Here is a 23,688-nt window from a genome sequence, read left to right as displayed (position 1 = left end):
TTGCATTTTATTCATATATCCATAGAACTTCTCAAGGTGGAGAAGTAGTGGTCTGACCGGGAAAGAATCCTTGACCTCCAAGCTATGCACCCTTTTGAGTAATATTACTCTAGAGATCCCTTGGAGAAACCTCTCTTCAGCCACTTGTATTTGTGATTGTACTCTTTCAGTCATTATCACAAATTCTTAACCACAGGTAAAGATAGGTGTGAAAACCAAATTGAAGACAGTAACTAACTTTTTTTAAATCTTCATGGAAAGATTCGCTGCTCTCAATGAATTTCCTCTTCTTTGCTTCGTGTCTATCTTCAATCAACTTGAGTTCAGATTCCAGTTTTTTCTACAAGAATCAAGATAAAAAAAGGAAAAAAATTGGTGGCAATAGCTTTTTATTTAATTTCTATTTCAACAAAATAGATCTTGGAAATACACCAAAACCATGCTATGAAAGATCTACCTGATGGTTGGTTAAAGAAGAGACTTGCTTCCGCAGGACACTCATCCGAGTAGACATAATAACTGTGCGAACATCAGGAACCATAGTTTCACTGAATATTTCATTAATGAGACGGTGGTTCCTCAAATAACGAGCATGGGCAATATGCTTCACAGAAAGACCATCATCAAAATCTGAAAATTAAAATATGGAGAGATATATATAAAACAAAAAAAGTATTTCACTACTTGTATATACACACACACATATGTATGTATGTATGTGTATAAATAAAAATATATGTATGCGAATGCATATATGTAGGCCAGGAATCTGAAGGACCAGTAGAAACTAGAAAAAAACATGCTCTGCTGGATGTGCAATATCAATGTGTGTGATCAACGAAGTACAAATGTGTTGAGAGAAAAACAGAGAAAATAAGAGAAATCAGATGTAGTGTGGAAGAGAGAAGACTTTGTTGATTTGGACCATGTGATGCGTATTTATGAGGATTGTTGCATAAAAGGAGCTGATCTCAGGATGCTGAGATTCAAGGCAAAAGATGACAAGGGACTGAGATGAATGGTGAAACACTGTGCTTGAGAAAACTTTCTGAGCTACGATAGCATGCTGCGACCAAGGCTATTAATGCATGTGTACTCATGCAATTGAGGAGTCCCTATCAAGTCTATAACTGCTGTTTCCGCTCCTCCAAACAGCATGGTCGTTCTGTCAAGCTTCTTGATATTGACTTCTTGTTCTCATTCTTACCATCAACCACTCCCACCTTTGTATCCATCCATCTCTCTCCTCCTCTGACTTACAATGTTAAACACCAACCCTCATCATTATATCACACATCCTTCCATCACTCTATCAAATGTATTATTCTGCTGTTGTAAGAAACGTAAGCAGAACCTGTCACTACACACCATACTATAATGCTAACTCTGAAATAACAATCAACACCCCATCTCTGCTATCCATAACTTCATTCTTATCATTTCTCCCTTATTTAGCACTCATCACTTTCAACTCTTGTATACATCTGATCACTTCCACTTCTATGTCTGTATCTGCCTCTCATTAGGTTCTACTCCAGCCTCCCCCATTTACTAACGTAAAATGTATGATGACCACAAAATAACTTCACAATAGTTACACCAGTTTGTGGTCTTCCCATCATACTCTAACCTCCTAACACTTTGCTTAAAGCGACCACTCCATCTCTTATGCTCCGAGACACTGGAGTGAGATGTAGCCCTTCTGACCCATTGGTTCATGTCAAGATGTCCAATCCATGCTAGCATGGAAAGTAGATGTGAAAATGATGATGTAAGATTTGGTGGATTAAGCAGGAAAAGTAGAACTCAATACATAAGGAAATATGTAAATTTTTTATTCAGCATGGAAAACGGACACATGATAATGATGATGACTGAACAGACAAGTATTATGCATAGAGACAGAGAGGGGTGGAGGGGAAGGAGTATTTGTAATATTGCTGTTTTCAAAATTAAATCTGTAAAATATGTAACCATAAAAGACTTATTCAACCTACCATCTTCATCATCCGCAGGTTGTATGCTAATCCTGGGTGAATCAGATTTGGACTGCTGTTAAAATAAAATAAAAAATACAATTTATATTCCTAACTTGGCATTATTCATTTGAAAAATAGTTCATCTCACATTTAACATGCAAAACCACACTGAAGTTTGAACCAAAAGTTATTTAGGAATTGTCCTAACAACATCAAACAGTAAATTAACGAAGCCAAATTACTTACTCTTACTCGTCTTGGTCCCCTTCCAGCTACTTCTTTCTCTATAATCCCATCATAACCGTTTTTACTGGAATTCAAGTTACTTTTGTCAGGCAAAGTATTCTGGAAGAAGTTTTATTAAGTAATATTAAACAAATAAACAATATATAAATTGCATACAATATATCTATGTTGACATACGTTGATGTAGAAACAAACAGAAAGAGAAAGAAAGAAAGAAAAAGGAAAAAAATAAGGAAAATGTAACTAATATCATCATCATTTTTTTGTTTTGTTTTTAATTTTATAAATTTTTTTTTTTTTCACACTTTTTTTTTCCCAATGCTGACATGGGTTGGATAGATCTGCGAAGTTTGCCTCACCGCAGCCTGTCCCATCTGAATCCTACTGGCTTTTCATCGCTACCCTGACTTCAAATCTCTGACAGACACACTATATCCACTCACTGGTATTGTTCGTATCCAGTGGATAATGTAGCAACATAAAATAAGACAAAAAAGAAAAACAACAACGAGTAAATTCAATAAACTTGCACCACTTTATCAACAGGAAGTGGGGTGTTGAATGCTTTTAAAATCTGCTGCACATGATTTAAGAAACCAGATTCCCCTTTTGCTGGTGTTTGAAGCCAGCAAACCAGACATGACTTAGAAAGCCATAGAAACACAGTTGTAGATATTTCACCACAGAATATTAAATGAGATTTTGGAAATAAAAACTGGTATATTTAAAGAAAGAGGCAATATAGCCTGACTAAACACTTTTTGTCATTTTTTTTTATACAACTGGACATAGGAAGTGGAGAGTGAAAAAAAAAGACACGTTAGGAAAGAGGAAGCTAAAGACATCACCAAAACAAGCCAAGGATGATACTATGAGGAGATGAGTTTTAAAAATATATGTATGTGGTATATAAGTAAAAATAAAAGGATAATTTATGAGTGAAATGTGTTCTAACTAAATAAAGACTGAATTATAAACCTAATTTACCTGTTGTCGAGGTTTTTCTCGTTCTTCATCTTCAGTTTCGGCTATTGAGAGGAAGAATTACGACACATCAATGTTTCTTTTTCAACAATGTTAAATGAGATTGAATCTAAAGTCTCACAATTTCAACTAAGTAACCATGTTAAAATATATAATTCGTTTGTTCACTAAGTTTTTAACAATTGGATTAGGAGTTAATAATATAATCATTATGGTGTAATGTTCCCCAAAATATATACCTGTTTCAAGAAGATAGGAAATGTAAGTGAAAAAAAAAAAAAAAAAAAAAAATCATAGAGAGAGAAAGATAGAGATAAAAGAAATATGTGTTTAATTTACAAATTTTGGTGTTTCTCACGGTAAATCCCCAAAACGTGCCATTAATCTAAAGGCAAACGAACGTATTCTATACCAATAAGAAGATTTCCATTTAGGATTCAAGACAGCTAAGAATAATTAAAGTAATTTCTAAAAACAGTGCTATCCCCACTTCTCGAATACATACCAATATTTTTGAGTCTTCCCTTTGCAGCAATCCATGCCTGGTAACCGGGAGAATTGTGGTAGGCTTTCATTGCTTCGTTGTACTGGATCTGCAATGGTTGGCACTTATCGTAACACACTATCCACCACAAACTAACTGGTATTATGATTATTACTTTGTTTTTTTTTAATTGCAATCAAATATGATATTATGAAGTCACAAAACTAGCTAAGTCCTGATAGCAACTTAAATATATTCAGATATGGAAATATATACACAACCAAACACACAAAGAAATTATATCCTAATGTCACAAATCTAAAATGAGAAACTAAGGCCTATCAAAAGTTTTGTAGATGTAAAGATTCCAATATATTCTGTGAAAACACAAACAATACACTACTCTAACTCAAAGGAACAACAGTTTCAATACCTATACACACACACACACATACTGGGTGGGAATAGTTATAACAGAGCTCATGGCACAAAGGCATGACAAGTGTAAAAGCTTCCACTTCATTCACTTAAGGATGAGTGGGAAGTAACAGGCAGACCAATAACATTACCAGAGAGGTCATTATGAATGAAACCTTTGTGAAAAGAAGAAAGCTTACTTAAACAGTTGCAAGTCAAACCCTAACTCATATTCAGTTGCACTAAATACAACATTAATACTTCTGGAATATATTAATATTTTCCCCATTTTTACTTCCATTACCAAAAGATTTACTGTAACTAAATACAAATACTTTCCAGAGGAAAATGTACTAATTTTAATAAATTTATTTTGGTAAAAAAGTAAAATCGTTATGAGATCTTCAAGAGACGGGAATTTTTTCAATATTTATATCTACATTAAATTTTGATTGATCTGATGGCCATTCATCAACAGGTGAATGTTGATATTGCTGGACATATGCATAGTTATTTATAGTACCAAAACAAACATATACTTCATCAGTGGCCTATATCTCTAGTCTGAATCCACTACTAAGTATAATGTCAAAGAATAAAATGCCTGATAACGACTGAAACATAACATGTATGTGAACACTGGAACATCTCTCTAGAAATGAAATCAGTAACCCAGAATACTTTAACCCTTTTGATACCAACCCGGCTGAAACTGCCCCTGGCTCTGTAGTACAACCAAACCTTATCCACAATTTATGTTCCTAGCTTAATGATAACTCAGTTATTCTTTGTTATATTTAAAATTAATTGAAAGAAACACAGAGTATCTCAAAATAAATACGGTAACGAAAGGGTTAAGCAATATTAACCTTTTAGCATTTAAAACTGGCCATATCTAGCCCAGATATTCTGCTTTATATTCAAACCAGCCAGATCCAGCCTCTCACACCTATCCTACAACATCATTCTAGAAATAGCAATCACATTATCAAAATCTCAAAGCTATGAGATAGTGCATGATTAATTAGAAACGAATACTAGAAGGTTAATATTTATAATTAATGACATTATTGGAAATTTAATTTTACATGCCATGTAGAAACCCAAATGGCCCATTAAGGAACTGGCAGACAAAAAAAAAAAAAAAAATCCACTTTCCCTCCTTCATTCCTTGTTTCAACATTTTCCAAAAGACATGGTTCATGTAGTTGACAGATATACTTCAACAGTGTAGAATATATTGTCCAAATACATAAAGAGTTTACAGTCTATGAGATGGTAGCCCAATATTGGAGCAGGAATGTTAGAAAACAAAGGGCTTTGAGCTTATGTAGTTTTATTAGCTTGGCAAACAACACACTTCAATCTAGTTACTACAGCTGGAAATCTGTTACAAGCACTCAATGAAGTGAAATGCTTCAGCTGAGATTGAACCTAAGTCATAGACTCGTTACCATACAGGTGCAGTACTTCATACAGCACAAAGAAAATGTAGCAGAATTCTAACATCCAGATAATTTACACACACACACACACACAATATATTATATATATATATATATATATATATATATATATATATATATATATATATATATATATAGGCTAAATCTTAATTTGTTATGTATAATTTTTACCATACTAGTATGAGTTAGAATATATTAGTGAGACATTGTTTTATAATAGGAAACCCTTCCTGCTTTGAATCCTTACCTGTTTTTGAAGTAAGGGATTTCTTATTTTACACATCTTAGAGGTGCAAAGTGAACAGACAATTTGTTGACAGAAGTAACAACAATATCGCTTGTAGTGACTGACTGTTGTAGAGTGCAAATGTAAACAAACATAGACACACAAGCATGCACAAACATATATGACGATATTTTAGTTTCCATCTGCCAATATTAATCACAAGGTTTTGGCAGGACTGGAACTTGTCCAAAGTGCAACACAGTGGGATTGAACTCAAAATCACATAGTTAAGAAGCAAACCTTAACCACACAGCCATGCCTGCATATATTGATTTCATATTTTGGCACAAGCCAGCAACTTTGAGGGAGGGGTAAGTCAATTACATCAACCCCAGTGCTCAACTGGTACTTATTAAGTGATTTGTAACTTGTATATCTAATAGAAATTGGTTGTATTAAACATACCTATATTAACTAGGAGTAGCTGCATAATTTGGTAGTCATTTTCAAAACATACAAAATAGCTCCATTACTATATATGGGCCAAGAAAAAAATATAACTGACACATGAAGCTATCAAGTATTAACGAGACACTATTTACAAACTTTGTATTATCTATAATGGTAGTGAATTTTGTACAAGCAATTCCAAGTAACACCAGGAAGGAATTTTATAGTGTCAAGTTTGGTATGCCATTGTTCGGGAGAACAAATTTAGCCTACATCAGTAAATAAAGTACCAACAACAAACTTGACACATCAGGCAACTAGATGGCCTCTGGACAAAATAAAATTGAGTTTCAAATTTTGTATTACAAAACTGGGATCAGTACAAACAATATGCCAGGGTTGAGTGAGTTCAGGGACTACATCCCCATCACCTAAGCAAACTGAACAATATCACCACTATCATTATTAGTAATATAGCTTAATAACAAGTTGTTTGGATCTTTTGCAATATACAAAATTGTTGACCCTTCCTAGATCTTTAATGAACTGCAGTTAGGGTTGGCAAAGTAAAATGAGTCATTGAAGACTTTGTGAGAGGTGTCACTTTACTTGCCAACTACAAATACAATGAGAACAACATGTGGACAGCACTGATGGTGGAGGGGCTGGCAGGGTTAAGGACAACCAGTTAGAGTTACCAGTTTGTATTTACCACCAAGACAACCAGCTCAGTCTACTCACTGTAAACAGGTCGTACAAGTAGTACAGTGTTGCTTAACTGAGAAAATGTATTCCGAATATGGCAATCTAATCTGTATCTAAGACTATATTATCCAAACTTTTGCATTTCTTTTTAAGATTGTTGAGTGTAATTTGAAGGAAACTTGGCTCCATTTTTCTAGGCAATTGGACAACCCCTGTTGTAAGCTTTGGAATTGATGGGCATTTAGTTGCATTCAATTGTACATAGGGGAAAAGCTACTTGGAGCAAATTATATCTCCTGCTTGACATTATGAAAACTATCAATAGACACTGGTCCCATGAATAGCTAGCTTTTTTAATAGCAATACTTTACTTACAGTAATTACGGTTCTGTTGGTATGGGAAGATCCTAACCCCCATTGTCACCCTGTACCAGTATACCAAGTCTGCAATAGTTTCAATTTTATGCTGAAGCTATTACGGTCTTAATATTGATAATACTAGTAGGAAATCAGATTCCAGTCCCTTGATCTGAAAAATAGTGGGGCTGTGACTACAGAAAGATTAACATTCTTACCTGCAGCCCGAGATAAATTCTAAATACCTTAAATACCAAAATGAGTGGCATTATTCCATTGAAGAAATAAATTAGTTTAACTCAAAAGGAATATAAGTGATAGTAATTGGAAATTATCATTTATGCAGAGAATGTGTTTACCATGCCAAGCAAAGGTCAAGGGAAAAAATTCAAAAGACAAGTGAGTTGGGTTGACAATTAGGAGGTATACAATATGATGAAAGATTAAAATGCTTCTTTAACTCTCATCATATCACTAACTTTCTGATAAAATACAATCTATATAGAATGGCAACTTATCTAATGAAGTTTATCAACTAACTTATTAAACAGATTTCATTACTAACCTATGTTTTCTTTTTAGAAAAGTAGCTATCATTTAGTTATTTCAGAGAATATAAATAAGATCAGGACAAAGGTAGTAGGTTGTGACTTCTAATAACACATGAACATTAGAGAGAAAAGAAAAAAAAAAATGATCTTCAGTTTAAAATTATATCAAGCATGTAGAGCATGGATCAGCAGAAATTATGTCAGCTTAAAGTAAATGTAATTTCAAGCCTCTAAAGAAAATAGCATTTTCATTATTACTCTTTTTATATCATTATATCAATTAAATTTTCCATAATATTTAAAAAATAAAGTGAAAGCAATACATTAAAAGAAATACCTCATTGAGTGACTTTTATTGAACAGATTAGATGTTATTTTAAGAAAACCTGCATCATGTTTACAAAGAATGTCTACAAATAAAGCTGTTATCTATATGGAAATCATATTATAAATTCAACTGCCTATGGAAGTGTAGGAAGAAAAAGAGAGTAGTAGTAGTAGTAGTAATAGTAGGTGAGTAAATAAGAAAGATATTGGAGAAGAAAAGAAAGTGGTAAATCAATAAGGTGGTTAACGTCAGACATTCATCATGGGGACCAACAACAACAGGTCATGCGAGAACCATGCCATTTGTTACACAGCAACATCATGCAATAAATAAAAAAAGGAAAAGGAAAGAAAGAAAAGCAAATATAGTAAAGTAAATGAACAGAAAAAATTCTTATCAGAACCCAAGAAGTAACTGTTGAAGATCAAATCAAGGAAATGAAACTTCTTTTAAAATTCAAAACAATACTAATTAAAAGAGAAATGTAAATGTCACGACTATAACTTGAAGTTTATTTGAGTACTTCATTATATAATTAGTTTCAGAAGAAAACAAAAATTTTCCAGTTGCCCATCTATGCACATGTGTATGTATATATATATATATATATATATATATATATATATATATATATATATATATATATATATCATTATATAATTAGTTTCAGAAGAAAACAAAAATGTTCTAGTTGCCCATCTATGCATGCATGCGTGTGTATATATATATATGCATATATATATATGTATGTATGTATGTATATATATATGCATCATCATCATCGTTTAATGTCCGATGATGATGATGTATGTGTGTGTATATATATATATATATATAGGTGTACACAGTTACAAGTGTCCTCAGCTCTTACCAGATGATCCTACCAAGGCCATACTCTTGTTCAACGCAGCAGCTGCGGGATGGAAGTGACCACATGGCAGGCACTAAACAAGACGACTGAACATAATTAAGCAAGATATCCAGAGCCTCGATGTCATCTTGGAGGGTGGGATGGGCGGGAGCAGAGGGGCTGCCATGGTATTGCCATCAATGGTGAGCACTGGTGGACTTGGGTTGACTCTACACATAGTAACACTTCTGGGATCACTAACCCAAGATGACCTCCAGGCCCATCAAGCAAGAGCAGAACTGAGTGAGTCAGGATTTTGGACCTACGATCATGTATCCAGTTCTTGGATCAGGCAGCATAATATGTCCTTGAGCAGGACACTCTTTTCCCCATTGCTCCAGTACAATCAGTAGAAATTAAGTTAACTGGTGAAGTTTGACCTTGCAGCAGGCCAGTGTTCCCTTGAGGGGGAAGTCAGAACTGGGATAAGTTCCAGTCTGATGAGCTTGTATGCATGCGAAGGTTCAATATTATACACACAATTGCACATCTACATACACATATGTATGTACACGTGTAGAATGTATGCAAAAATATTTGTATAATATATACCTATGTAGATGTCTGAGTGTATGCATGTGTGTATATATGCATCTGTTCTTTTGTTTAATGCCCATTTTCCATCCAAGGATGAGCTTGGAAAGAGTGATTTCAGGCAGGATTTTATGGCAGAAAGCTCTTCCTTTGGCCAAACCATACCAATTTTCAAACAAGGAATTTTTTCATTTATTCCAGAAGTTTTTGAAAGTGCAGAATAACAAATCATAATGTCAAAATAACAGTGGTAAGTGTCAAATAGTGACATTTATAAATGCAGTTTCATTCATTAAGCAATGGTGTGGCTGTGTAGTGGAATCAAACTCTAAACCATCAGGTTAAGAAGCAAACTTCTTAGCCACAGAACCTATATCTGTATATACATGTGTACACACATACACACATCTAACTACACACACACATGAATATGTATCCTATTTCATTGTGCAGCATCTTGGGTAGGTGTTTTTAACTGCAGCCTCTGGCAGATCAATACCATGTGAGTTCATCTTATGTGTGTTGTGAATTCTTACATTGCACACTAAGTATGGAATCAGATAATTGCAAATAGTATATTTTGTTAACATTCTCTGCCAACAAACCGTTACTAGCTCCACATTCTGCACTTTTGAACACAAGTGGAATAAAAAGAAACAAGAACATGAAGTACAGGCTTGGATTAGTGACTAACATGAAAAAAAACAGATATTAAAACAAAAGAACAATATGTATATCTATACATGGATATTATACACACACAAGTAAAAAGATATTTATATATGACAATTGCGTTTCCATGGAAAAAATACTATATTAATAAGGAAAGGATCTGCGAATAGAATATCAGAAAACTTCAGAAAGAATGTGAATGGGAGATATATATGCATATATATATATATACACACACAAGAGTATACAAAGTATGTATCAATTCAAGCAATGGAGAAACCAATAGACTGTTGTATAGACAGTCGAAAAACACAATTTGCCTAAAGCAATAATTTAGATCAAACGAATCTTTCTGTGAATTCAAAACAATTGGAAACTTAGCTCAACCCAGAGAGCATATAGAATGTCAAAAAAGAGAAACCAAGAAAGTGAAGTTAGTTTAAGGCAACAATACACACAAACACACACACTCATATATATATATATATATATATATATATATATATATATATATATATATATATATATATATATAATATATATACGCAGAAACAGACACTTGAAAAGCAATTGAATTGCATATACTGTTAGAAATTGTAAGAGCACAAGGGAATTGGAGAGAGTAGCTATTATTCACTATCCAATGACCATGTGTGTGACCCACCTCCATCAAATTCTTTTCACTTTGTAATATACCTGATGTAGCAAGATATCAATATGCACTTAATTCAAGTAAAAATTCTCAGGCAGTTTTTATCTACAGCATATAGTCCAAAGAAGAATACTACAAGGAATAGATATTTTCATAGCAATCACTCAACTGAGAGTCTGAAAAAACCGAATGTAAAGTAGAAAGAGGAAACCAAGAGTGAAAAAAAAGCAGATAAAGAGAGCCATTTATAAGGAATCAGTTTCCTTTGCTGTGGTTGAGGAATTCTTCAACAGTTGTAGAACATCATCACAGTTGATGTGTTAGCAGAAAATACAATACTAGGAACTAGTGCTGAAAATAATGCCAAAGCAGAAGCATAAATGACGATTATGGAGGTATGCGCAGACAATGTAATTTTGACATTTTGAGATATGTTTTAGGCCCAATGATCTAACTAAAATATGCAAATTTTGAGCAACACTGAACTTTCAATGAGCTAACTCTACCGTATCAGTCTGTGCAAAATTAGAACTATACACTAGTAGTACTAAAGTACATGCAAAGGAGAGTTGTTTGGATGACTTAATTGGTTGATGAAGTGTGTGTGTATATGTATGTAATTGAAACTGAAAAACTAGATGATTACAGTATGAAAAAGGGAGGTAAGTCCTGTGTAATTTTTCAAGCATAAACAGAATGTGCTAAGGAATGGAGTGGATGATGTGAGAACTAACAAGGCAGTGTTGTTGGAGTTTTATAAAGTTGCTTTCATTCAAACAAATTCACAACCATAATTTGCAATAGTTTAGTAGACATATTAGATTAGGAATAAATTTGTTTAATGGATGAAATCATTAGCATATTTATTATTAGTATTGAACATGCAATTTTGGAGAGCAGAGATATACGTTAGTAAAACTACAAAAATGGTTAGTAGCCCTTAAAAAGATTAGTTTGTTTAATAAAAAAATTGAGTTTTATTATTTTTTTTATTAATGGAAAACTCCTCAACCCTTTCTCTAATTTATCAAAAATTATGAAAAATTAACAAACGGCACTTCATGTTGAATATTCGTCAATCCAAATTAAAAAGGAAGCCAAACATTTGGCATACATATATATATATTTTATATATATATATATATACATACATACATACATATATATATATATATATATATATATATATATATATATATAAAAGAAAAAAAAAGTTAGGAATATATTACCAAGATAAAAAAATGGGGAAAAAAAAATCAAATGAAGAGGGACAATTAACTAAAGAATTTTTTTTTTTGTAAGAACTAGCTAGAAAAACTTTTTAAGTATCACTGATAACTTATAAAGTAAATTTTTATGGGTATACAATGAAAGCCAACCCTGACTCTTAACTGTGAAATATTAAAACTCTAAACATAATATTAGCTATATTTCTTTGTACAGAGAAGTTAAATGGCAATTTATCTTCAACAAGAAGAAAATTGTATTTGAATCTGGTTTGGTGGATCTTTTTTTCTGTCCACTGAGAGAAAAAGATATTTGTTTATAACTGTCACCATACAGCGACATTTCTAGTGTGTCACAAGAAAACATTTACCTTGCACCACACGACAAAATATAGCAGAGAATGAATGCTGTTGAGTACAAAATACCATTTTAAGTGAATAAAAGGTATCTCTAATTAAAAAACTCAGCCAGGTGAATATAGTGGGCAATATAATATAAATTACTTTAGCTGTTATGTCAGTTTTTAAAAGTTAACATTCATTTTCATCTTTGGAATTCAAAAGCAATTCAGAAAGAGAAAATAAATGTAATTATTAAAAAAAAGCCCCAAAAGTTAGTAAAAAAAAAGTGTATATATATATATATATATATAGATATATATGTACACATACATAAAGAGGGCATAAGAAAAATAATGCATATAGCATGGATTGCATATGCTGGTTTACTTGAAATTTGAATAAAAATATACTAAGTCAAAATATTCCTGAAAAAATCTCAATAAATGGACGAAGGGAAGGGGATAAAAAAAAAATTTTTTTTTTTAAATAAAAACACTACACCAAAAAAATGTCACCTAAATTTCTTGCTATATTCGTAAGGTGGGAGGGAGATTATAGTGAAGCCGCAAATAATATTGTGATTGTTTGAATGAAGAGTGGAACTGTGCCAGAAAAAGGGTTGAAGTGTTCACCAAGAGGGAGTGGTACAGCTCTAATAGGTAAGCAAAAATGGTAGTTACAGCAATCAGTCAATTTAACTGACAGTAGTAGTAGTAGTAGTATAGTAGTAGTATAGTAGTAGTAGTAGTAGCTGTATGCAAATTTAAAAACATTACCTTCTCTGCTTCGTATTCATCCATATACTCCTGTTTCTCTTTTTCGGACAATTCCCGCCACATCTGTCCAATGATTTTACCAATTTCCCATAATTTTAGGTCTGGGTTGGCTCCCTTTACTGAGTCCCATACCTGAATATTGTATTTAACATCAAGTTATGTTCTGAAGTACCAAAAAAGGCTGCAATTTTTCAGGGGGTCATCATGAAGTGATTACCACATCTTTCTATCAAGTGTGTTTGATGAGATCTCCCCACTCTGACTAAACTGGGAACAAATAGCAGCTGATAATAAATAAGCCAGCCCTCTTGTCAGGCCACATGGAGGAAGTGTGAAGGACCGACCATGGTCATATTCCGGGGAGTGAGGTGGGGAAATCATTACCAGACTAGTGTAGAAGGTAAAAGCTGAAAAATCTGCAGTAACTAGCCAGTTTAAACATGGTCGAACAAAGGGAAGGAAAGAGAGAAAGAGAGAGAGAGAGAAAGAGAGAGAGGACATTAGTTTTATTGGAAACAGAATTAAGTGTAATATAGAATATGTGTATGTACACATACACGCACACAGAACACTCCACAAGGCATCATTTAATGGTGTCAAGCACATCCATATTTTATATATATATACATAGATACACACATAGAGGGAGGGTGGGAGGGAAGGAAAGAGAGAGAGAGAGAGAGAGACTGGCTAGCTATTGCATTAGTTTGAAGAAGCAAAAACCTAACACACAAGTCGGGTCTGATTGAAAATGTTAAATAAACAATAAATAAATAAATTATAATAATAATAATAATAATAATAATAGTCAAGTTACTAAAAATCCTATATATTAATTAGTGACGGGGTCATTGTAAAAAAAAAAATATTAGAGTAGCTTGAAGAATTGCTTGATTTTAAAAGATTTTGGTGGTGGTGGTGGTAGGGCTGTAATCTTCCAATTACACAGACTGCTCCCCTCCCCTCACATACATAGTCTTGTCTAATGCCATAGGGGTTAAAAAAAAAAACAAAAACAAAAAGTCAAACCACAAAATGTTATTTCTCCACTCCATATGTGGAAGCAGCATTTCACTAAATCTTTAGATTTAGGCAGTTATTTTAAGTAAACCAGCAAGAGGTACATAAGTTTTAAAATATCAAAAAAAAAAAAAAAATAATAACTAAAACAACATCAATAGACAAGGGGTTTAAAAAAATGTAAAAAAAAAGTAAAAGAAAATGGGATGGAAAATTTGATAAATCGATAAATTAGATGGTCTGGGTTGGGTGGTGGGGGGAGAGTAGAGAAAAACCCAAAAACAAAAATAAATTAAAAGAAAATAAAACATTACAAAAAAAAAACAAAAAAAAAAACAAAAACCAACAGAACAAGAACATACAAACAACACCTTTTCAATATTTGATTTAACATATATTTAAATTTAAAATAAGGAGGGGAAGGAGAGAAAGAAAGAGATAGAGAGGAAAATTGACGTAAACTCAACATGTTTTGAATACAGTGCTCTCCAATATTAATAATAGCCAAGTTAGTTATGTACATACTTAATTAATGGAAGGGAGCAGGGCTGAGGGATAAAAAAATTAAGATGAATATTAAGGGAAACAAGAAAAAGGGTTTATCAGGAGTAACCCAAGCATTTAAATATTTTTTTTTAAATAATTATAGAATAAAATTTGATGACGATCTTGCACCACATTTTTTGTATAGATATTCAGATGCTGTTCCAGAGCATTATATATATATATATATATATATATATATATATATAATAGCAATGTTTAGGTGAGATAGAATATAGTTTCTTCAAGGCCACAAACCCATGCATTAGGTTAATGTCAAAGAATAGTTTAGTCAACAAAATGTGCGCTACGCTCTCTAAAATGTTAATTATTGGTGAAACAAGGAAATAGAGAAAAATTTGGTTGTTCTTAGAAAAAAGCAAGAGATTATTATTATTATTATTATTATTATTATTAGTGAAAGAAACAGTGATAAGTGAGAAAGACACCTTAAAAAGTTAGAAAAAACCCTTCAATTGTCCTCTTTAAAAAAGTGTTTTAATAAATTTTTGTATATTTGTGTAGAAACGATGAGAAGAAACATACTTCATTTATATAAAAAAAAATACAATAAATGAATAGCTAAAAATACATGAATTTCTTATAAATTAATTTTAGAAAGTAGTAAAGAAAATAAGACTTTTTCTAACTATAATTATTATCATGATTATAATGTTTAGAAAACCACCTCAAAAAACTCCCCTTCTTTTTTGGAAAGGATAACATTGCCCACACTTAAATATATTCCAAAAAAAGTGGAACCCAGAAGGGTGTGTGTATGTGTGTGTGTGTGTTTATCAACAACTTTTAATAAAAATCCTTTGTCTTTTAAGAGCAAGAATATAGAGCCCATAGTTAGTATCTCAGATTCTAAGTACATGTAGACTGTATACCTGCATTCTGTAAGAGATGATTAAATGAGTTGGTATCACAAAGGACATCTGGCCACAAAAACTGCCTCAAACTGTCTTGCCCAACCCATGCCAGCATAGCAGAGTAGACATAAAAATGATGTACTGATAGAAGAAAACTGACATAAATGACAAAAATAACGCATAGAAACAAAATGAAACCCATACAAAGAATCGATCACACTATTTAAAAGTTTAAGGAAGTTCTTGTTTGTTTACATTGCAGCACCAACACAAAAGTGCTCCAAAAATGTTAGAGGTTTGTCAAGTTTATCACACATATGCAATAAACACAGCTTCATCACACTTTTAGTAAATTATACACACAGGCAGATTGAGAAGAAATGACTACCAATAGTTTATTTTGGGGGGTGGGGGTAAAATAGGCTAACATATACCTAAATTCTTTTCAGTGAAGTCTGCAAATGCAATTTCAACCACTTTTAATTTTTTCTTTTCTTTCTGAACCAAATTAATAGTTCAGATATTAATACCAAACATTAGACAGCATAATCACTAATTTTGGATGGAAAAAGATCAACAATAACTCAATAAGAGTTAAGCCATGTATCTAACACTTACCATGGGCAAATTGTTTTACCAACCACACCACAGTCGGCTGTTACCAACTACACTATATGCCATCTGTCATTGCCAACCACACTACAGTCATTCCAGTTTCACAAATTGGGTTTCCGTTATTCTAATTGTACTATTTTATCATAATTACTTTTTGCTGTATCAGACTGGCACTTGCTTCTAATATCAAATATATATTTAAAATTCATAGCTAGTAACATACACACACAGAATGGGTAAATTAGTAAGTGTCTCAAGTAAGATTCTCTGAATGATGAGAAAGATCAGTGATGCCAATCATAAGAATAAAGCTCCAAAAATGGAGAGGAAGGAAGGGCAGAAACTTCATACTAGATTTAGTCAATGTGTTGCACAGAATTAAATAGGGATAAATCAGACAACAGTCATATAAAAAATAATACATTCAATAATAGATAATAATAGTATTATTTCAAACTTATCTAGAAATTAATGCATTTGATTCATATATAATGGTTAAAATAAAGAAAGAAAAACTTATCTAAGCTAAGCATTTTAAAGGATTAATAGATATACGCATATGTGCAAGGAAGTTAGAAATTATCTTTAGTTATTCAAAAATATTAGAATTACTTTCCATTATTTTTTTAAATTCTTTCAGTTATAAGTCACAATTAGCAGACAGGGAAAGAAATATAAGGCCAATAGAGCTCATTTTATTACAATGAAAATGCAAGTGATTGTTACTCTCAAGAAAGTCAGAAATGACATAAGCAAGCAGATTTAACCAATGAGTAGAGAGTAAAAAACTAAATCCAAACATTATATACAAGGCCAATTTCGAAATGATCCTGCTCTTATCTTCTAACCCTTGCAGTATCTTCTTTTACTTGACAGATATGTAGGAGTATAACTTGGAAAAAAACCTCATTTTGGTGCATGTTCTGTATTGTTTACAGTATCAATCATTTCTAGATGGGACTTTTAATGAAAACATTTTCTATATATTTCTAGCAATTTCAAAATTAAAGACTATAGAAAGACTTAGTAAAATAACTATAATTGCAGATTATGTAAAACATAACAGGATTTTGTACTAAATTATAATAAATGGTTTTTAATGTAAATATAAACAGGCTGTATCAAAAGGGCAAAATATATCTGCTAAATCAGAAGATATTTTAGCAAACAAAAATGTTCATTAAGACTCTCACATGTAAGATCTCACAGGTAATTTAGACAGTGGCAAGATGTTTCTAGGTTTACAAATAATATATGATTCTAACACAGAAGTTTTGAAAGGTGCATTTCCAAATATTTATTGAGGCAGGACTCAAGACAAATTCAGGTAACTTAAGATTTGGACTTTTATGAATCAGAAATTTGTCTACCGTTTTGCAGACCCATCCAACCCATGCCAGCATGGAACATAAAAAAAAAACCCTGCTTTAAAACCAGTGATGATGATAAGGAATTTTACAGTTTCAAAGTAAAATTGGTGAAAAAAATAATAAGATAAATCATAAAATATGACAGAGAGACAAAGAGAGAGATAGACAGAAAGTGAGGGAGAAATGGACAGCCTTTCCTTTGTAGGTGCTGAATCTCAGCCTGTGTTTCATGTGAATAAGGAATGGCTTGTCATATGATGGTCATGTGCAGTTGAAGAAATAGGAAACCAGACTGATGTAAGTGAAGCTACATCAGTCTGGAAAAATGGACATAAAAATGATTAACATAATGACAACATTTTATTAGTGAAACAGAAAGTTCTAAAAAACAGATTTGATTGTTTCAAAATCAACTATTGGCAATAATAGTTTTATTGGGAAAAAATATATATAAATGAAAAAATAATACTTTCAATATGAAAGCTTAGAATACATTTGTGCAGTTGATGATTCAAACAATGGAAGCAATGATAATGTTTTCTCCCACATGGTGCTAATAGACATAAATATGTTGATGTTATGTTGCTATTATAATTATTCACAGTTGGGACAGATTTCAAATGTGTAGTGAGGTAGATATTTTTTTTTGTGAAAAAAGCAGAGATGAAATTTGAAGAATGCAGAGAACCAAAAGTATTTATATCACACTGCCTTTAGATGGGTACTGAGAATTTTGTTCTCTAGCCCAACCAGTGTCCTCCAAGACTACATCCATCCAATGTGTCTTTCCTGATGTTTTTTTTTTTTTTACTGAGTATTTAAAAGATGATTTGAGGGAGATTTGGCTGCTATTAGCAACAGGTTGATCAACACTGTAGAAACTCCCTCATTCGGTTCATTGGAATTATTGTTGATCATTAAGGTATTTAACTGGCAATGACACAGTAACTTTTAATATCCTCAGAGAGGGTTCCAGTATTGTGGATTCATTTTCATTCTGTCTAAAAGGGATAAAGGTCAGACAGGTGCTACAGGTGTATAATGAAAATTATAATGTATTGAGTAAGGGTGGCCAAGTTACTTGACTCAGTACCACAGTGATGATTTATAATATCAAGATAGAGATATTACCAGAAAGATAAACCAGGTATTAAGATGAAATGAGAATACTGTTATTACAACTTACTTTCACAAAGTAAGCTGTGTTTATATGTATATTTGTATTTGGACATATACACACACTATCATCATCATAGAAAATCTGTCTTAAGGAATTCCATCTGACTCATGCAAGCATGGAAAAGTGGATATTAAAATGATGACAATGATGATACACATACAACCCCCTACCCCATCATGTGTCACCAACAGTAACAACAAATTTTGGTAAAATGCTTCCACAAATAATTGAAAAAAAAAAAAAAAAAAAAAAATTCTATGCTAACACTTGTTTTTTAGTCTTGAAAGTATATTAATTAATATCAAATTGCATCACCATTTTGACTGAAAAACAGAAAAAAAAAACAACAAAAGAAACAGTAAAACAAAACAAAAAATACAAACCCAAACAAATATCAACATGCACGTTGACTACAAGAAGATGAGAAGACACCAACTGTTTCATAACAATAATAATAATAATAATAATTGGAATGTAATGGAATGAAGCTTTACTTTCATGGTTTTTTTAAAAAACCTTTTCATTAGTTCTTAACACATTAAGATCTGGGAGTTTCATATGCCAGATTCTAAAACAGTTGATTGCGTATTTTTTTTTCTCCACTTAAAAATCAAATTGAAATAAGCTGTGACTCCTTAAATATTTGGTGCTTTCTCCCCCTATTTTACTACAATACTCTGTATTCGAAAGGAACCCATTGATGAAGCCAAGTGGTTGCTAGAGGCAACGAAAATCATTTGACCCTTGCATGTTTTCTTGTTTTGAACTCCAAATGAACAAACTGGCAAGGGGACTGAAAACATTAACCATTCCACAGTGTCAAATTGTGGTTGGGTGGTATATTCTGTTTTATCTTGTGGCTTCATCAATTTAGGCCAAGAAGATTTTTCAGAATAAAGGGACAGTAATTTCTGTTAGACTAAATGGAGAACACTGCAACAAATACAGTTAACATAAAGCAGTAAAAAGGGGGAGGGTATATAGAGAAAAGGATTGTAAAAAATAATAAGACAAAAATAAATTATATATACACACATACATACAAATATAAAGCATATGTATGTATGTGTGTGTGTGTATATATATACACACACACACATATACACACATGTATGTATGTGAAAGGAACAAGATGGTGAAAAATAACACAATGAACAGAGGAAGTATTCACTTACCTTACGGCTGTATCTCATATATGGCATAAGAGGCTTATCTGGAGGTTTTGGTGGTTTGGGAATTTTGGCATCATTCTTTAAAAAGTTAATATTTCAAAATTAAGTTTCAATTTAAGAGCGTGTTTGTTTGTTTCAGTTCTTTTTTGTTTGTTATTTAACAAGTTCATGAAATGAAGATTATAATTTTTTTTTTTTAAAGTTTATTTTAGAATTCTTTAGGACAGAATAACTAATATTTAAGCCAATGGAAGTAGTTTAACCCTTATGTTACCATATTTTGGTCAAAATGCATTTCAATTAATTCATTAGCATTTAAACTGACCATATCCAGCTGCTCACAATTACCCAATAACATTATTCTAAAAGTAAATAATCTTGTCATTGAAATCTCAAAAGTATAAGGCAATGCATGACTAATTCATATAATTGTAAGTAAATAAGCATTACTTTTGATACAAAAATCTGAATGTCAAAGGGTTCATTTTGAAAATGAATAATGGAAAATTTAGTGAAATATTTTTGTCAAGTGAAGCTTTGATGAAAGGTTTTAATTTAGATCACTTTAAAAGTAAACACTGAACCATAGAACTAAGAGTAGATTTAATGAAAAGTTAAGTGTCGAAGTAATCTAACTAATGAAGAGAAACGTAAAATCATGTTGGACCAGAGGTTCAGTTTTGTTTTCACAATAATCACTGGTAGCCAGCAGTCTTTAACCCTTTTGATACCAACCTGCATGAGACTGCCTCAGATTCTGACATCATCTTACCGTTTTAAAGTGGTCTAAACCCTAATCTTTTGTCAAAATTTTATACTAAATTATTCCAGCTTAATAAATAGAGAGTTATTTTACTAAATACTTCATTATTATAAAAATTAATTGAAACAAAGGGAGTATATGTTGACAGAAATATGGTAAGGGCTAACATACCCTGATGTACCTCAGGTTGATATAACGTGGCCATGATTTTGATCCAAAAATGTCAAGAAACATCATAAAGTCATAAGTTAAAAAACAGAGAACTAAAACATAATACAGGTTATCCAGAAAGATTAGCCTAATTTTCGCTATAGTTTCATATAATTTGTATTGAACCAATGTTTAGAAAAAACAATATTGACCACTGTATATGAAAAAGACAATCTATCAATCTTATGAAATAGATCATTGACATAATTAAATGTTAAGACATTTCTAATTAACAGGTACAAATGAAAAGCATTTGGCATTTATCAAAAACAGATAGGTAAGCAGGTCATTTAATTATCCAAATTAAAGTTTGGTCCAAAATGAATAGCACTAAAAAAACAGGAAAATTTACTTTGGGAAATAATTTCTTCAAAGAAAAAAAAAAGGAACAAAGAAAGTATTAAAAGGTTTATCTATTTCACTAATTTGAAGAGAAATATGTTCTTAAATACTTAAAAATATTCAGAATTTAACATTAACCCTTTAGCAATCAGATTATTGTCAAATGTGAAGGTACATGGGTAGGTTATTCGGCTCATAATTGTAAGGTCATGTGCTGTGACCTTGCTTGCTCCAGTTCACTCAGCCGGCAAAAATGAGTAGTACTTGTATTTTCACTGTGTCACGCTGAATCTCCCCAAGAACTATGTTAAAGGTACATGTGTCTGTGGAGTGTTCAGCCACAAGCACGTTAATTTCACGAGTAAGCTGTTCCATTGATCGGATCAACTGGAGCCCTCATCGTCGTAACTGACGGAGTGCCAGTCTTTTATTGTCAAATGTAATGCTTATTTATTCACATTGTCTTGAATTAATCATGCATTATCTCATAGCTTTGAAATTTCAATGTGATTGTTTATTTTTAGAATGACATTGTAAAGTAAGTGTAAGAGGGCAGATCTGGCTGGTTTAAATTAACCACTTTGTTATTGAATTTCCTTTTGTTTCAATTAATTTTGAAAATCATGAAGAATTAGGTAAAATACAACTCTGCAATTATTGAGCCGGTATTTGGATCATAAATCAACATGAAATTGATATCTATCATAGAACAAGGAAGGGGAGTGGTCACCTCAGAAGGGTTAAAATCAAGAGATTGATTAAAGATTTGTCAAAAAGGATAGACTAAACCAAAGATATAAGATCATCAAGCAGCTTGGATTTTCGTAAATTTTTTTTTAAATAATATATAAAATGGTGTGTAATGGTAAAAAAAAAAACGTCAGAAAAGCTGCAATGAAAAACATTAATTTCCTATTGGATGTAAAAATGAGAGAGAAAACAAAACAATGTTACAGTCAACAACTTGTAAGAATAGGAATAATTATTCCACTGACTTGATAACTTGACATTATGAAATGCCATTACTAAATCCCAAATTTCTATTTTTGGACAGACACACATTTTCAGAAACACCAACAATTCACAAAACTAGCTTTGTTGCAGAGTGTGTGTGCATGCGCGTGCACACATTTATGGATGAAATCAACTTAAGGCCAGTGGTGACATAAACAGCTGCAGTAACACTCAGAGCAAGATGATGAAAGTCAAGCACACACACAATAGTCTGCCAGGAGTTATTAAGAATATAAGATAGTCTAGGACCGTATTCACTCAGTCATTTGCTCCACATATGCAAACAACTAGAAGTTATCTTAATTATTTCTAATAGGAGAATGATCTACAGTTACAACCTGTATTTAATTTAATTAATACAGTGTGCAAATGTCCTATGCATCTGAGATTTCTCACAGCTGTGTGCCTATCAGACAGATGTAATTACAGGTAGTAATCCATCTAAGAAATCATAATTATTGTTAGAAACAATAGGAGTAGAAAGAGGTTTATTGAGATAAACTGTTGCTAAAGTAATATATAATGAGAATAATTCCACAAGCATAAAACACAATAAGGACTATCATCATCATCCTTCGACCAGCCTATGGTTGGTTGGAACTCCATTGACAATCCCTTTCCATTCTACACGGTCCTGCATTGCTGTGTTCAGATCTCTAATATCCAGCCCTGAGTCCCCGAGATATAGTATCTGGAAATGTCAGTTTCCTGGAGAAAACACTTCCAGAGGGATGAGATAACCTTTTTGTTCGATGACAGTTGAAATATTTAGAACACTGATTGAGCAAGTCTTTCTCTATGGATCAGAGACCTGGACCATAGCTCTCTTGGAAAAACAACAAGATGGAACATATAACAACTTGCTCAGAAAGATACAGAACATTAGTTGGAGATCACACCCAACACTTAAGAACATCTACGAAAATATGATACCAATATCCCTCAAGTTAAAGCAGAAATGGACACAATTTGCTGGTCAGTGTCATCAAGCAGAGAGGTAAGGATAGTATTGATACAAAAAAGAGGATAGAGAGTAAAAAAAACTAATACTTGAAAGGAGAGAGGGGGGAGGATGCAAAATAAATATCTCCTTCAGAATTCACTTTATTAGAGAAAGCAGTTGAGGTAGGAATATTCTAGTAGTACACACACATATATAATATTTAACTGAAAGCAAATTATATTTTCTCCAATTTCATGCCACTACAATCTTCAAGCAAGAACTGTTGGTTCATTTTTGGTAGTATGTTTATATTCATTGGCCTGGGTGTGGTCTCAT

The 23,688-nt window shown here is 32.3% G+C and overlaps 1 protein-coding gene across 16 annotated transcripts in view; it reads right to left on the bottom strand.

Moving 5' to 3' along the window:
- The window catches only part of LOC106878467 (uncharacterized), a 50,591-nt gene that overhangs the window by 15,130 nt on the left and 11,773 nt on the right, over window positions 1-23,688 (bottom strand). For 8 of the 16 annotated variants that reach the window (XM_089364417.1, XM_089364419.1, XM_089364408.1 and 5 more), the window contains 8 exons: window positions 20,084-20,158; window positions 13,306-13,437; window positions 3,715-3,802; window positions 3,213-3,253; window positions 2,226-2,324; window positions 1,998-2,052; window positions 458-630; window positions 239-340 (listed from right to left, as the gene is read on the bottom strand). In XM_089364417.1, coding sequence (XP_089220543.1) covers window positions 239-340; window positions 458-630; window positions 1,998-2,052; window positions 2,226-2,324; window positions 3,213-3,253; window positions 3,715-3,802; window positions 13,306-13,437; window positions 20,084-20,158 — 765 coding nt within the window. The remainder of the gene's footprint in view (window positions 1-238; window positions 341-457; window positions 631-1,997; window positions 2,053-2,225; window positions 2,325-3,212; window positions 3,254-3,714; window positions 3,803-13,305; window positions 13,438-20,083; window positions 20,159-23,688) is intronic. The other 8 variants (XM_089364421.1, XM_089364422.1, XM_089364412.1 and 5 more) reach the window with 2 other exon arrangements.

This window comes from Octopus bimaculoides, chromosome 16 (assembly GCF_046866305.1).
Source record: "Octopus bimaculoides isolate indiv1 chromosome 16, ASM4686630v1, whole genome shotgun sequence".
In the NCBI taxonomy this organism is placed as follows: Eukaryota; Metazoa; Mollusca; class Cephalopoda; order Octopoda; family Octopodidae; genus Octopus; species Octopus bimaculoides.
This window is presented reverse-complemented; position numbering and strand designations above follow the sequence as displayed.